Source organism: Phacochoerus africanus, chromosome 2 (genome assembly GCF_016906955.1).
Source record: "Phacochoerus africanus isolate WHEZ1 chromosome 2, ROS_Pafr_v1, whole genome shotgun sequence".
Lineage (NCBI taxonomy): Eukaryota > Metazoa > Chordata > Mammalia > Artiodactyla > Suidae > Phacochoerus > Phacochoerus africanus.
Window position 1 is genome coordinate 73,253,984 of NC_062545.1, and position 17,944 is coordinate 73,271,927.

A 17,944-nucleotide genomic window follows, 5' to 3' on the forward strand; every position below is an offset into this window, starting at 1 on the left:
AGATCCTTAATCCACTGATGGAGGCCAGGGATGGAACGGGGAACCTCATGGTTCCTAATCGGATTTGTTTCTGCTGTGCCACAACGGGAACTCTCCAAAAAGATATTTTTGAGTTATGTCAAAGAGTGATCTGCTTATGTTTTCTTCTAGGAGTTTTATAGTATCTGGCCTTAATGCTTAGGTCTTTAATCCATTTTGAGTTTATTTTTGTGTATGGCATTAGAGAACATTCTAATTTCATTTTACATGTGGCTGTCCAGTTTTCCCAGCACCACTTATTGAACAGAATGCCTTTTCTCCACTGTATATTCTTGCTTCCTTTGTCAGACTGGTTGACCACAGGTGCCTGGGTTTATCTCTTGGCTTTCTATTCTGTTCCATTGATCTATATTTCTATTTTTGTGCCAGTACCATACTGGTTTGAATTACTTTTTTTTTTTTGTCTGTATACACTGCATGTTTGTCCATCTGCATCCCTTTTTTATGGCTTCTGTTGTGTAGGGAGATCTCATTCCCATCTTTGCTGTCAAGATCTTCTTCAAGGACTGTCTCAAATATCATCTACCTGACAAACCCTTTCTTGACTTTCCCAATGGGTCTCAAATTTTCTTTCCTCTGAGCTCCCCAAATGATACCAATTACAGTATTCCTTATATTTGTGTGTTTCTTTTTATAAGGCCACAGATAACCTTCATATACTTTACTGCTATAGTCAAGAACTTTGTTACTTCAAGTGCAACGAAAACCTTAATAAATATTTTAATTTAGGAGATTTTCAGAGCCATTTCATAGTCTTTGTGGTTTCATATACAGTCTTATCAAATGCTCACACTGTACACCCTCTATAATTGTCAATATTACTCCTTTGAAACAACTCAAAATAACTTAATTAGAAAAATATCACATGGCGTTAATGAGGACTCTCTGAATGTGCTCTTTCTCTTTTGTTTAAAAATATACATGTGTTGGAGTTCCCATCATGGCCCAGAGGAAATGAATCCGACTAGGAACCATGAAGTTGCCAGTTTGATCCCTGGCCTCTCTTAGTGGGTTAAGGCTCTGGCATTGACGTGATCTATGGCATAGGTCGCAGATATGGCTTGGATCTGGCCTTGCTACAGCTGTGGCGTAGGCCAGCAGCTGTATCTCCGATTAGACCTTGTGCCTGGGAACCTCCAAATGCCGCAGATGGGGCCCTAAAAAGCAAAAAAAAAAAAAAAGAATATACATGTGTTGCGTTCATGCACACCAGCTTTGCCTGGCAACTTTTGATTCCCTTTTTGAATATGAAGTAAAAGTAGGATATCTAGGGACAAGTGAGTTATAGCTTAGCATTGGTAATATGTAGTTCACTTAAGATGTTTTATGGCTGGTTATGACAGTGTCAGAATGTCACAAGCCTAAGTGACATTTCAGTACTTTCAGAAATAGCCAGGAAAATACAATCATAATTCTTACTTCTTCAGGTTACTTATAATGGCAGCAGAAAACTAAAAGGATCATTAAAAATAAAGCTTGCTGACCTGCAATAGCCCCTGGATTCCCTGAATGTGAGAGCTCTGTGGTTCTCTGAAGGATTTTACTTTCTTTTGTTAGGAATCAATATGATAGCTGAGTAATGACTTCAGCTCCCTGGGGTGAATCACTCATTCACCACTGGTATTTTTACCTGATCATTATTTTTCAGCAGCTACAAATTTAAATTTAAAATTAAGGTAGGGAGGGATCTGTAGAATTTGTTATGGAGACATTGCTCAACAAATATTTTTCAGCTGTTTCTGGTCTGCCCTGGTGCTCTAAACTGCCTCTTATGAAAGTGCATAGTGTGTATGTGCATGCCTATGGGTGTGATGGAAGAAGGCTATCCAATCTTAAGATTTGGGAAGGAAGGGGCAGTTGGAGGAGGTAGGAGGGTCCATTATGAAAAATTCCAGAGGTGCTCTGCTTCTTGGTTTCACAGTGACATTGAATGGGCACTAAGGGTGTGTGATCTGGTCTTCTCTTCCTTGTCTAGATGTTAATTCTCACTCTCCCTAAGCAGGAAATCAAAAGGGTAGATGGGACACAAACCTGTCTGAGGAGAGTAGACAAGTAATTTTACATATGATAATAAGAAATCAGAATTGTCTTCCATCATTGAGAGCAAGACTTTTCTATCTCTCACTATCAAAGCTAGTATTAAACTTCTAATAAATATTTTTCTTATAGTGCATCTCTTGCTTAAAAGATGATTTTTTTTTTTTTGGTCTTTTTAGGGCTGCACCTGTAGCATATGGACGTTCCAAGGCTAGGGGTCTAATTGGAGCTGTAGCTGCTGGCCCATGCCACAGCCATGCCAGATCCAAGCCGTGTCTGTGACCCACACCACAGCTCACAGCAATGCCAGATCCTTAATCCACTGAGTGAGGCCAGGGATCCAACCTGTGTCCTCATGGATACTAGTCAGATTCATTTCTGCTGAGCCACGACAGGAACACCCTTCAAAGATTTTAAAAGTAATTTCGTAGATTTATTTGATGGCTGAAAGGGACCTTAGAGATGAGCTAGTTCCATGCCATCACTTTACGAAAAATAATAAAAAGGATGTTAAACAATGTGACTAAGATTAAACAGATGCTATCAGAGCCCAAACTAGAATCCAGGTATTCCAAACCCTGGTCCTCCACAAGCCACTTCTGCTATACCAACCTGACTCTGTTTAATAAAACAGCCTGCCACCAAACAGCCTGTCCGCTAAAGACCACACCACACAAAATTTCTGACAAATATTAATTGGATGACTACTTCAAGTAAGCCACTACACAGGAACTATGGGTAATTCAAAGGTGAATTTGCTATTATCCTTAAGGATCTCACAATAAAATTCAAACCTGACAGAAGAAAGGATCACAAAATGCAGAGGAGGTAAATATCACAAAAAGCTGGAAAGACAGCATTAGAACTAATTTCAGGATTAATAAGCAACCTCCTTGAGATTTAGAATAGAATGTCCCTCCAAAGTGTTATGTAAATTGTCTCCCCTGGCTCTGATTGGGGGGCCTTCACAGAACAAGATCACTATCATAGAGCTTTATATAAACATAAAATATAATTTATAAAAATAAAATAAACTCAAGTAAGGATTCTTTAATCTGAAAAGTGTTGTACCCTGTATGCCAGAAACTAACTTATTTCTTATTTGCTTCTGATGAATTAACCTTCTCTTCTTCAATGATACTGTTTATAACCCAGACATGTAGATTTAAGGAGACGGGCCTGAAGTCCATGGGGTGAATCCCAGTAGCATGGTGGGGCCTTGAGGCAGGCAATAAACTGCCAATCTTTCCTGGAGAATGAGGATTTAGAGATGACCACAGGGGACCTAGGTTAGAGGACGCAAACTCATCTGCTCAGGACAAAATTGAGTTGATAACTTGAGTTAATGCCTAAGCCATAGGCTCTTTGGAAAGGATATTCCTGTGAACTGAAAATCAACTTGAAGATAATGATTTGGGAATATTTTACCAGCTGTTTAGGAAATCCTGGACTCTCATGTTGTCTTTACCTACAATTTTGCCTGTTTGCAAAGACACTAAGAGTTAAATATGTCCCTTCTCTGTGAAGGTTCTTTAAAATTCATATCTATTGGAGTTCCTGTCGTGGCTCAGTGGTTAACAAATCCGACTAGGAACCATGAGGTTGCAGGTTCGATCTCTGGCCTTGCTCAGTGGGTTGGGGATCCGGCGTTGCCGTGAGCTGTGGTGTAGGACTGTGGCTACAGCTCCAATTAGACCCCTAGCCTGGGAACCTCCATATGCCATATGCCGCAGGTGCAGCCCTAGAAAAGACAATAAAAAAAGTCATATCTATGCTACATATACATACATACATATACACACACATACACACACACACACACACACACACACACACATTGATATATAGCCAATACACACTGGCTATACTATGGATAGCCAATGGAGGGTTGATAGCTTTCATTTAACATATTTAGTTGTATCTTTTCAACCAAAACGTAAATCTGCAATGTATTTTAATGTAACCCAGTTAGAGCTCCTAACACCATCTGTATATATATATTTTTGGTTCAGCTGTCAAAAAACACACAAATATACTCTTGTAATACAATGTTTAATAGTTGTGTAATACTTCATTGTATTACACTTCATTTAACTTTTTTCTATTTTTAAATGGATCAATTTTCATTTTCTTCCTTTTACAGTTAGTATTTTACTACATATTTTAATACGTAAGTCTTTGCCTACATCTCTGATATTTTTACTGGGATACACTGTTAGAAGTGGAATTACTATAGCAAAGTACATAAACTTTTAAACTAAATGTTTACAAATAAAAACAAATACATGTATAGTGTTTAAAATGTTGAATAGTACAAGACTTACAACAAAACATCCCTAGCATTCTGCAGACCTTGTCTTTCCCATTTCCCTCTCTTTAGTTATTTCTTCTGTTGATCTTTATTATTATTATTTTTAAGTGGATTCACTTAATTTTAAAAATTAAAAAAATTTTTTTGGCCACACCCATGGTATGCGTTAGTTCTGGCCAGGAATTGAACCCAAGGCACAGCAGCAATGATGTTGACTCCTTAGCCACTAGGACACCTGGGAACTGCTGTTTATTTATTTTATTTGCTTTATAGGGCTGTACCCAAGGCATACGAAAGTTGTCAGGCTAGGGGTCAATCTGAGCTATAACTGCTGACCTACCCCACAGCCACAGCACCTTGGGATCCGAGCTGTGTCTGCAAACTACACCACAGCTCGTGGCAATCCTGGATCCCCAGCACACTGGGCGAGGCCAGAGATGGAACCCACATCCTCATGGATACTAGTAGGATTCGTTTCTGCTGTGCCACAAAGGGAACTTCCACTCCTGTTTATTTAAATATTGTTCTTCCTTGAGTTTTTTTTTTTTTTGGTCGCACCCACAGCATATGGAGGTTCCCAGGCTAGGGGTCGAACTGGAGGTACAGCTGCTGGCCACAGCCACAGCAATGCCAGATCCAAGCCGTGTGTGCGACTTACACCACTGCTCATGGCAACACCGGATCCTTAACCCACTGAGCAAGGCCAGGGATCGAACCCACAACCTCATGGTTCCTAGTGAGATTCGTTTCCACTGCACCACAATGGAAACTCCCTTTGAGTTTTGAATTTTAGACATTATCGAAGTTGCTGTCGTGGTGCAGTGGTTAACGAATCCGACTAGGAACCATGAGGTTGCGGGTTCGGTCCCTGCCCTTGCTCAGTGAGTTAACGATCCGGCGTTGCCGTGAGCTGTGGTGTAGGTTGCAGACACGGCTCGGATCCCGCGTTGCTGTGGCTCTGGCGTAGGCCGGTGGCTACAGCTCCGATTGGACCCCTGGCCTGGGAACCTCCATATGCCGTGGGAGCGGCCCAAGAAACAGCAAAAAGACAAAAAAAAAAAAGAATTTTAGACATTATCGAATCTGTGATAAAAGTAATAATTACATTTCTTATATAACCAAACACATTCCTCCCCCCACATGATTAGACTTTTTGGTTTAAATCAGCATTTGGTATTTATATTTTTATGCTATACAAATATTATTCTCTAAGCTATGTAAATACTATTCTATTTCCTTTTTTTTTACATTAAAATTGTTTTCACTATAGCTAAGGACTGCTTCATTTTATTCCATATGTTTAATGTGGCTTTTAAAAAAAGTGGGTCCCAAATTCTTTGAAACCATTCTCACTGGTAGGTGAGGTTTACAGCCTCTCCCCTTGATTCTAGGTGTGCTTGTGACTATTTTGATAGGAGATCACGGAAATGATGGGTGTTCATAAACGAAGGTGCAGCTTATGCCTTGTTTGCTAGAACCCTTGTATTTGGAGTTCTGAACTGACAAGTAAAAAGTGTGACTGCTCTGAGGTTGCCATGCTGCGAGGAAGCCAAGCTAAATGGAGGGGCCGTGAATGAGCACTCCAGTGGGTCACAAGCCTCATTTTCTTTTTTGTCTTTTTCTTGTCTTTATAGGGCTGAACCCGTGGTATATGGAGGGTCCCAGGCTAGGGGTCTAATTGGAGCTGCAGTCTCTAGCCTACGCCAGAGCCACAGCAACGCGGGATCCGAGCCACGTCTGCAACCTACACCACAGCTCACGGCAATGCCGGATCCTTAACTCACTGAGTGAGGCCAGGGATCGAACCTGCAACCTCATGGTTCCTGGTTGGATTCGTTTCCGCTGCTCCACAGAGGGAACTCCACAAGCCTCATTTTCTTGACAGCTCAGCCCAGGTGCCTGGTGTGATTAGAGGTTCCATATGATTCCAGTCCCAGCATCACTGAATCACCTCCTGCCTCGATCTCTCCAGCTGAGGCCCCAGACAGTATGGGGCAGTCATCCCCTCTCAATACTATCCATATTCCTGACCCAGAGAATCCATAGACATAATAAAGTGGTTGTTTTAAGCAGCTAAGCTTTTTGTTTTGTTTTTGTTTTTTTGTCTTTTTGACATTTCTAGGGCCGCTCCTGTGGCATATGGAGGTTCCCAGGCTAGGGGTCTAATCGGAGCTGCAGCCGCCGGCCTTTGCCAGAGCCACAGCAATGCAGGATCCGAGCCGCGCCTGAGACTTACACCACAGCTCATGGCAACGCCAGATCCTTAACCCACTGAGCAAGGCCAGGGATCAAACCCGCAACCTCATGGTTCCTAGTTGGATTCGTTAACCACTGAGCCATGATGGGAACTCCTTAAGCAGCTAAGTTTTGGGATAATTTGTTATGTAGCAGCAGTATCTGAAACACTGATCTTTCTATGTTCCTATCATTAATCTGTCCCTAAATTCTCAATATGGTCAGGTGTATCAGGGGATCATCAATTTCATTTTTCCTTAGAGAAACTTCTTCTGAAGATCTATGTCCTTTTTCCCAATCTGGCCTGTATGCACAGCCATCAGCTTAGGACTTGCTTGGATGAGAGACAGTGTAGCATGTTACTTAAGGATGCCGGCCCTGTAGCCAGGCTGCCTGGGTTTGAATCCTGGCTCACAACTTGCAATGCTGTGTGACTGTGCTCTCTCTGCCTCAGGTTTCTCATTAGAACACTGGTTGGCACATAGTAAGTGTTCTTATTGTTAACATCTTTGTTGTATTATTCTTCCCTTCATATGTCCTAAGAATTCCCATCACCTCACACCTATGTCTGATCCCCTACTTCCTAAATTTCACATCTCTTTCTTGCTTGTATACTCCCTTGTCTTGAAAGAATTCATTACCAGCTCTAAAGAAAAGATGCTTGGGAGTCCCCCTGTGGCTCAGTGGGTTAAGGATCTTGCATTGTCATTGCTGCGGTACGTGTTCGATCCCTGGCCTGGGAACTTCCTCATGCTGTGGGCATGGCCAAAAAAAAAAAAAAGTTTTTTTGAGACTTTAGCTGTTCTAAATTGTCCTTATTAAATAAATAAATAGTCCTTATTTAACGTCATACTTGATAATATGACCAGCATAAAATTCTAAGTTGGAAACAATTTTCTCTTTGAATGTTGAAATTATTATTCCATTGTCTTAAAGCTTTCAGTGTTACTACTAAGACCATTTTGATTCTTGATCCTTTCTTCGTGGAAGTATTAGGATCTCTTCTTTATACCCATTGTTTCAAAATTTGATAATGATGTCATTTGATGTGGGCCTTTTTCAATTCATCCTTTAGAGTACCATTTCAGTTTGGAGACTCAGGTCCTTCAATTCTTGGAATTTTTTTCTTAAAAAAAAATTCTTTGTTATTTGTTAATTTTCTCACCTCCATTTCAGTTTTCTCCTTTCGGGATTCAACAGATACAGGGTCTCTCGAATTGGTCCTCTAATTTTCTCATCTTTTCTAATTTCTATTGTGTTTTTGGTCAATTTGCTGGGGTGTTTTCTTATTTCTATCTTCCATTCTTCTCCTAATTACAAAAATTCTTTCATATTTTATATTTTAGATTTATTTATTCTTGGGCTATGATTTTTTAATATATCACTTGTTCTTATTTCATGGATATAATACCTTATTTCACGGAGTATATTGATCATAGTGTTTTTGGAAATGCCTTTTTTTTCCTTCTTGAACTGTCGTCTCTGTTACCTCCAAGTTCCCGCTTTTCACCAGTTTGCTTTTGTTTGTTCTTTCATGGCAGAGGCTGTTCTCCAATGCCCAGTGGTCCTCTAAGGTACTTCAGTTGGCTATTCTGGGCCCTTCGATACTCTGAGGCTTGTCAATGGGTGGGCCTCGCTGCAGGGCAGCCAGTCAGGGATGCGGCATGTTTACTGAGGGAGCCTCAAATGTCCACATCTGCAGGGCTTTTTTTCTGGGTTTGACAGGGTCCCCAGAAAGGAATCCTCTTATTTTCTACCCGGTGAATATGAGGCATCTTGGCTGGCTATCAGCATTTTAAGAGCCTTTTGGGGAGGAGGGGTAGGAGAGGGAAAATCTTTTCTTTCTGGAAGCAGATATCCTCAGGCTCTCTCTACAGTAAGTATGGCATCTGCCCCCACCTCAGCTGCACCTGGTTCCTCATGTTCCAGAGTCTCAGATTAACCCAGTCAACTAGAACAACCAAGTTAAGTAATTCTATGAAACACTGGATAAAAGGGTGAGAACTTTTTGTATCAGAGTTCCAGGATTAAAAGAAACCCCAAAAAGTTCCCTCTCATTTTCTACACCTTCACTCTTTCACAAAAAATAGGAAATTTTACCCAATTCAAGTCCCTTTACCCCTCTTACTTAACCATACTTTTTTTTTTCTTCTTTGATAATGCCTCAGAACTTGAGTATTCAGGGTCCAAGTTTGTTTTAAAATAACCCAATGAGCTGACAGACGGAGCTCCTGGAATTCTGCAGCTTGTGCTAGAGTCTACAGATGGGAAATTGCCGTCAGTTAAAGGGTGGTGCTATTACCATAGCCCAATTTTTGAAAGCCTTTAGAAAAAGAAAAATCATCTGAGTTAATTAGCATTCACCACAGGCACTAGTTTTGTACTGCAGTATTCTAAGAACTCAGATAATAAGAAAACACATATTGTAGTCTCTCACTTTCAAACATTTACCTCACAAAAATGTAGCTTACAAAGTAAGAATTTTACCTGTGATATGAATAAGCTCTTATACGACTGATCTATAGGGCTAATTAGTCTTAGATCATCATAAAATATGACTTATATTCTAAAATCAACCAAATACTACTGGTACCTAAAATAGGAGTAATTTCATATTACCTTCCTGATCTGTTTAATCCACAAATCTCTTCCAAGAAACTCCTGATGTAAGACTACAGGAGCTGAGTTTAGATTAAAAGTCAAGGAGTCACTGGTCTTTTCTTTAATAAAAGGCTGGAGATCAGAATTTATCTAGAAGAAGTAGCCAAAAGAGTTAAATCAGTGAAATGCATATACACTGGCATGTTTTAGTCATATTCAGAAAGCACCAGCTAATACAATGAAAAATTAAGTGTAAGGAATGCTGTCTTTTGATGTATTTTAATAAACAAAAGAACAGTTCATATGATCAACAGTAATCTTTAAAATTCTTTGAAATAGTTTTCTCCCAACATATTCTTTTTTTTTTTTAATTTGGCAGCAGCTTTTATTTGGCTTTTTGCTTTTTTATTTAAAAAATAATTTTTAAAAATGTTCTGGCTGTATCCATGACATGTAGAAGTTCCTGGGCCAGGAACTGAACCTGTACCACAGCAGTGCTCCGAGCTGCTGCAGTGACAACGCTGGATCTTAACCCTCTGTGCCACAAGGGAATGCTTTATTTTGCTTTTTAAGTTCAAGGTAAGGATTTACAAAAAGCTTTAATAAGTATAATTGCTTAAAAAACTAATCAAGGATTTAATAAAATATGTAAAAACCTCATCTAGAGATATTACATATGTCTGTAGACATTTCCCCCCCTTATGGGCTAAGTACCATCTAAGAAATATACACTAAATAAAATTTTTAAATTATATATACATTAGAGGCAGCAATATAACACCTAATCTTGAGACATTTTATATTTCATTATCATCATTCAAAAGAATCGGTTATTAGAATTAAAGCTTTTAATTTTGTTCCTTCTATTTCTAAATTTCAGTAACTTTCCACAATTTGTTTTACATAAGAAATATAATGGAACTGTAAGAAAAATGCAAATATTCTTCCATTTTTTTGGCTGCCAATATTACATGTTATTTAGTAATTTGCAAGAATTCTTTCAAGATCCCTTTCAGGTGGTAAGAAAAAACATCACAAATAATGGTTTAAGTAAGCTGTAGCTTTCTATCAAAATTATGCAGTACTCACCAATCATTCTGTTTATATTATATAATAACAATCACCATGTATGATAGCTTTTATGTACACAATAAACAGTTTTTGACATATAAATGCAGTTTATTAAATGGTAAGGAGTTTTTTGTGTATCATTTTAGTGAAAGGGTATGCAAATACCTTATGACTCATGGCCATGTGCTTCCCATACTGAAATGCCATATCCTGAACCTCAGCATCATGCTTTGCTAATTCCATTGCAGCTTGGCAGCTCTTTGCTAATAAGGCACCATGGGAGAGAAAAGTCTGTTCCTTCCAAGTTGATATTCCAATATCATCTGTGATGCGATTTTCCTAAAAAATGCAACAAATGCCAAGATAAAAAAGGTTTTAGGAGTGATTTAATTGTTTCAGTTTTTGAATAATAAGCATTAAGAAAGAAACTATTCAAAACACTCAGGCTATTATAACAAGACAGAATTAAAAGATGCTGAGCCTAACCTCCACCTCAAGAGAACTCAGGAGGTGGGAACTGCTTTTTTAGGGCAATTGAGAAAAGAATTTAAGAAATGCTGAAGCAAATTATATTTTGAGCTAGGGAACCTCTATAAAGACATACTTATAGGATAAGGCAAAATTAGAAACTTCTATATTCACATCAGTTCTTAATTAAGTGCTACTATTCCAAAATACAAAAATCCTACTGTCTTTAACTTATGTTGAAATGTCAGGGGCTTAATGAAGGAACCGCATTCTCTTATAAATAGAAAAATCAGAGAGGAAGTAACCCACTATAATGGAGTATGATTAGATTATACTATTCATCAAAGTTTATTCTCATAAGAATAAACAAGGCTATAAGAGGAAATATAACTAGTTTATTTAATTTCATCTTTTTACATTATGAAAATCACAACAGTATCTGTAAGTATACACACACCTGCTGACTTCAGATCAGTGATGACCAATAAAAATATAATGTAAGCCGCATATGCAATTAAAAATTTGCTAGTAACTACATTAAAAAGTGAAAAGAAACAGGTAAAATTAATCTTAATGACATTTTATCTATCCCAATTTACCCAAAATATTACTCTTATAATCAATGTAAAATTACTAATATTTTACATTCTTTTTTAATACTAAGTTTTCAAAATCAGAGTGTATTTTACACTTACAGCACATCAGAAGCGACATTTCAAGCCCTCAGTAGGTACAAGGAGCTGGTAGCTACCTTGGTGGAGAGTTCTGCATTAGGCAGTGAGCTCTCTGAGGACAAGAATGATGAAACCATATATAAAATGATGCTCATTTTATGGTGTTTCTTTGAAACCTCAAACTAACTAGAATCCATCCAGAAGGATTAGTTAACCCAAACACTTTACTTCCTGCCACCCATACTGCAATCCTCCTTTCACCATTATTTGGGGACAAAATAAAAAATATTAAAAACCTAAACAGAGACCACTAAAAAATGAGCTCAGATTTAGCCCCACCTCTTTCACCATGCTGAAGGGAATCTTCAACCCATTGGTCAGATTGAATTTTCAATTTTATATTGCTTTTAAACAAAAAGAGTTCTACTTATAGCAACAGTTACACATAGCCAACATAGAATTGTGTAATAATCAAAAAATCCACAAGGGAAGAAACAACAGCACATAAACCACTTTACAAAACATAGGTATAAATAATAATATTTAATTTTAGAAATCTGAGAATGGATTTTTAGACATTTTTTAAAATTATAAATTAACAATGTTCTGTCATTTTTAAAATTATAATTGATTAACAATGTTCTGTCAACAATGTACTTATAGCAAAGTAACCCAGGTATACATATACATACATTCTTTTTTTCACATTATCCTTCATCATGTTCCATCACAAGTGATCAGATACAGTTCCTTGGGCTATACAAAATCTCATTTTAAAATACGTGAAATTAAATATCATATTAATACACCTAAGATAAAAACCATGTTATCGCTCCATATATACTAAAGATCCATTTGACAAAATTCAACTCCTATTGTTAGTGGGAAAAAAATAGGAATAGATATGTATTTCTCTAATATGACAGGTGTTGAGGGGCGTTGTGCATACATGCATGGGCACACATGTTTAGGCAAAAGTCAGCAAATACTTTATGGGGAAACACACGAGTCTTTCTCTCTAAAATCAGGAATAAGACAGAGATGCACACAATACCACTGCTATTTAACAATGTAGTAGAAGAGTCAAGAAAAGGATAGATGTATAAAAATTAGAAAGCAAGAGTTTAACTATCACTATTTGGAGACAATATAACTCTATATTGGGAAAAACCAAGAGATTCAACCTAAAAAAACAAGAATATAATTCAGAAAGGTAGCAGCATATAAAATTCATAAAATTTATAATTAACATACTAGATGTATTAACCATAGCTTTCATGCATAAAAACAAATCAGAAAGTATAAATAGGGTCTTTTCTTCCATTATATCTATGAAAAGAAAAATTTAAAAACCTGGAATAAACTTAGAAATGTACAAAATCGATAAGAAGAAAATTTTAAAATACTACTGAGGGAAAGTTAATTAAATATAAAGGCATATCCTGTTTAAAGATAGTAAGGTCCAACCTCGTAAAGTTACTCCAATAAAATTAACACCACCCGTGCCCACAGTCCTCCTCCTCCCCAACTCAGGGAAGCTGATCCTAAAGTACACATGGGAAAAGCCAAAAAGAATAGGTAGGAAGCTGTGAAAAAGAAGAGCAGGGTGGGATGGGGGTGGGAGTGGAGAAGAGAGGGGAGATGAGGACAGCAGATGATGTTTATTCCTACCAGATATTATAGCATTTTATAATAAGTCTTGATGCTTTTTTTTAATGTATACTTTTTAGACAGACAAACAGTGGAACAAAATAGAAAGGCCAGAAATCAATCAAACTATATATAAGAATTTACTGTATTTTAGGGAAAAGTTGGACTTCTCAGTAAATGGTGCTGGTACAACTGAATAGCCATCTAGAAAAAAATTAAGACTGATCTGCATTTCACATAATTTATCAGGATAAACTCCACATTGCAAAAATAAAAGCAAAACAGCCACAGAACCTCAGACAACATTAGAAGACAAAAGACAGTAAGGAAAAAGTATGTGCATTTCCTATCACAGACAAATGACAAATCTCCCTGTGATAGGACCCCTACCATATGGTACCAATGGGGCCCCACAAAGATGGCCATATCCTAATCCCTGGAGTCTGCAAATGTTACCTTACCTGGCAAAGGGGACTCTGCAGTGATGACTATCCTTCCTGTACTGAGCATAACAAAGAATTGAAGTAGTTCTCCCTGAATGCCTTCCTCCCACCCATAGAATCAAGATACGCTCTACTGCTTAGAATTCAAGGCAACGGTACAAGGCAATACTTCTGGTTTCTTCTTCTTTGAGGCCTGCATTTCAGCAACAGAGGATAATTTGCTGTTACTTGAATAAAAAATGTATTTGCACACTTGTGTGAATTAAAAAACATTATTCCTTTCAAGGAGAATACCATCTCCTCCCATTCCCTGCCCAGAAAATGGAACATATCCAGTTCAAATATCACTTCTTTGAGAACCATTTGCAAATACTCCCAACAAATACTTCCCTCTTTAGACTAAATAACCTTATTCATATTTCCAAACAGTCCTAAATTCTCTCAGAATTGAATGACTGCTTATTTCTCTGCATCCTTGAGGGTTGGATATAGTCACCTTTACTTAGGCCATATTTAATTTTCAACAAATATTTGCTACATGAATAGAACTGTGTTTATCTGTTACATTTATTAAGTAATTGTGTGTGTTTTTTAAAAAATTTCAAAGTTAATGAGTAGATATATCTATTCAATGCAATTCTCTTGTGGAGTTCCCGTCGTGGCGCAGTGGTTAACGAATCCGACTAGGAACCATGAGGTTGCGGGCTCGGTCCCTGCCCTTGCTCAGTGGGTTAATGATCCGGCGTTGCCGTGAGCTGTGGTGTGGGTCGCAGACGAGGCTCGGATCCTGCGTTGCTGTGGCTCTGGCGTAGGCCGGTGGCTACAGCTCCGATTAGACCCCTAGCCTGGGAAGCTCCATATGCCTCGGGAGCAGCCCAAGAAATGGCAAAAAAAAAAAAAAAAAGACAATGCAATTCTGTTGTGCAATGAAAAGGAAGGAAGCACTAACACTTGCAATGCCAGGAATGAACCTCAAAAACCTTACACTCAGTGAAAGGAGACTCCTGTGAGACCACATAATGCATGATTCTTTTTTTTTTTTTTTTGGCTGTACCCATGGGCATGAGAAGTTCCTGGGCCAGGAACTGAACCTAAGCCATAACAGTGACCCAAGCCATGGTAGTGACAATACCAGATCCTTAAGCCTCTGAACCAGCAGGGAATTCTGTATGATTCCGTTTTTATGAAATGCAGATTAGTGGTTGCCTGGGCTGGGGGTGGGAAACAGCCATGAAGGATCTAATGGGTTATTCGTGAAAATGTTCTAAAACTGATTTATGGTGATGGCTATATCATTCAATAAAGATAAATCATTGAATTTTATGCTTGAAATGGCCTAATTTTATAATATATAAAATATATCAATAAAGTCATTAAAAAAAGAAAAATGGGTGATGAACATAAAATTTAATATTTCTTGGTCTCAAATGCTTAAATTAACATTTAAAAAAATTACATGACTCTCAATTATTTTGTGGTTTGTACACCATCCTCATTTATTCATATAACAAACATTTATTTAGGTTCTGTAATGAGTTAGGTTCCTTGTGAAATAGTGTAGATATGAAGATATTTATTAATAGACATTTATTAATAAATAGCCTGTCCTCAAGAAGTTTACAATCCAGGAATAGCATCTATTATCTATTTATATGTGAATACCTGGGCCAATGATCAAACCTGAGCCACAGCACTGACCTGAGTCACAGCAGTGACAACGCTGAGTCCTTAACTGCTAGGCCATCAAATAACTCCTATTTTCCTTGTTGTGATTAAAACATTTTATTATTCATAATTTCTACATTTTAAATTACACAAGTAATACACAATCACAGAAAAAAAAAACCCAGAAAATTCAGAAAACCAAGAAACAATTAATGTATAGTCCCTTGAAATCTGCTATTATAAGTTAATCAGGTCATAAGTCATTTATTCTGTTCCTAAATAAATCAGAAAGTTTATTCCTTAAACATTAAATTATTACCTATCATGAACTTGATTACAAATGCAACAAAGTCCCTTCATTCATTTCTGTCAGCTTGCCATGAATAAGTTAAGAATATCAAGAAACTGATTTGATAACTACATCCAAATCAGAATCTTCAGACATCAGGTATGTAGAACTGGAGTGAAATGAATGAGTTTAGTTAGAGTAAATGATTCAGACTACTTACAGCATCAATCTACATCTGTGCAGTTAATAAAAGGAAGATACGTTCAGTGGAAATTTACTTTTGATAGGACTTTTTTCCCCCAGAAAGGTAATATGTGTCAACATACCTATGAAATGATTGTCAGATTGAAGTATATTAATTTTAAAAATGTAGGTCTCTTACTCACTGTAACATGACCTTTTTGCTCAAGTAAGATTCGTTCAAAAAACACACAGGAAAAAAAAATGAAGCCTGCAAGATGATGTTTCCCAAGATAGTGGCACTGGCGGTTTTACTCAGATAGAATATGCTGTTCAGCTACCGAGCTGTCTGGGGGACATCTACTTTGAGTTGCTTTCCTAATGGCAATAATGCCCTTGTACACACCCATTCACAAGAGATCAAAGTATGTTTGTAAGATGGCCACTCAGGATTAAAAGTCTAGTCCCTGTACTCAGAACAAGGACAATCTAGCTGACCCAGGAAGATGTCCAAGCCCCAACTTGAACCTGCCAAGCCAAACTTCTACATTTCACATTATAAGAAAAGAGAGTGTTAAAAGTGCTTTAAAGAAAGTATGCACATAAGTCCTGTTTTTATGTTTCCTACTTCAGATTCATATTCTGAGCTGCTACCTTTATAATTTATCTTTAAAATATGTCTTTTTATATTTATGCAGCATAAATTTGGGTTTTGATAAGAGACGAGATCTCTCTAATGCCTCATTTCAACATTTTAAATGTTTGTTTTGAATCAGCCTTTTCAGCTATTTTGAGAAGCTAAACAAGAGCCAAAACATCTACCAGCCTTATTTAAAAAAAAAAAATCAAATTAAGGAAATTTTCCAATAAAGAATCTCTAAATTTAGGCATAAGAAGGAAGCAAGGGGTAGAAGTGAATTTAATATTTCCTTGGAGCCAACTATGTGATGACACTGTCACATTCATTATCATAGTAGCTCTCAAAAATCTTAATTAGCATTATTTTTATTTAATAGGTAAGCAGACTTGAAGACTGTATTTTGATTGAGATCAGACATTATTAGTAAGTGGCAGAGATGGGTCTTGGCTCAACCACTGGATTATATTTTGCTTAATACATAATAGAAATACATGCAAAATATCTTTTATAGTTTAAAAAGTAGGTTGTATTTAAGAGTACATGACATGTTTCATCTATGTATCAAAGCATTTTGAATGTGTAAATTAAGTCTTTTAATATATCCATTGAAAAAAAATCCAAGAATATAGAGCATGTAAGTAACAAGAGTAGAAACAGTAGATACAGTATTTTTTTCAAGAATCCTGAGGAAGGGGGGGAAAAGTATAATATTTTAAGAGCATCATCTAATAGGATGAAATAATTTGCTTTGACTTTCTCCAATCACACCGGAGACAATCAAGTAGGTATCTGGAAACTTTTTACATCTATGCAAGTCATGGGAGAGAAAATGATAAGATTTGTTAAATGTTTATAACTAAAGTCTATTTTAAAAAGTGCTTCTATACAATAAATAAAGCTATTATATATTTACTCATGCATTAGAGAGAAGGGTTGCCAGGGAATTTAAAAGTCAAGAATTCCTCAGTCTAGGGCTAGCCAGCCCCTGTCTCTATTCTCCCTAGTCAGTTCTTGCTGAGATGAGTGGGAATGACCATGCTGAACAGGGGTCAGGAGGGAGAAGGGAAGACTATTTTACAACACAAAGGCTTCATCAAGGGGTATCCTTAGGATGGGGAAAGTTCTGAACAGCTAGAGGGCAGCAGATAGTCTTCAGACGGGTTGCACAGTAGGAGCTGTAAGGAATGCTGAATAATTCTCTGAGGTGAACAACAGCACTGAAGGGAAACTTGGCTTGCACTGAGATGTGCAGTGTGAGTTGGTGCCCAACGTACCATGTAAATGTGCAATGGATGCAGTTCACTTAATTTTCGTGTGTGCTTACTACGCCAGGCACTATAGGTTTGAGAATTAGGTACTACTCCTTGATCTTTAGCAGAGGTTCAGCAAGGGAGAAACATAGTACATGGAAACTAGTTTGGTATGTGAAGAGAGCTATGCTTCCAATACAGTGAAGGGAGTGACTGGTGCTATTAAGGAAGGCTTCAGTGGGGGAACTATTAGCTGAATCTAGTTCTGGATAATAAACTGGAATTAGATAGGAAGATAAGGTCCGAGATGACTTTGGGGCATCGATATTAGTTCCACATTGTTGAATCATACAGTGGGAGAGGCAGGTGAAGAAAAATGAGACTAGTCAGG

At 37.5% G+C, this 17,944-nt stretch overlaps 1 protein-coding gene across 1 annotated transcript in view; it reads right to left on the reverse strand.

Moving 5' to 3' along the window:
- The window catches only part of PDSS2 (decaprenyl diphosphate synthase subunit 2), a 259,758-nt gene that overhangs the window by 39,784 nt on the left and 202,030 nt on the right, over nucleotides 1-17,944 (reverse strand). The window contains exons 5-6 of the mRNA XM_047761927.1: nucleotides 10,460-10,633; nucleotides 9,242-9,373 (exon numbers count right to left, since the gene is read on the reverse strand). Coding sequence (XP_047617883.1) covers nucleotides 9,242-9,373; nucleotides 10,460-10,633 — 306 coding nt within the window. The remainder of the gene's footprint in view (nucleotides 1-9,241; nucleotides 9,374-10,459; nucleotides 10,634-17,944) is intronic.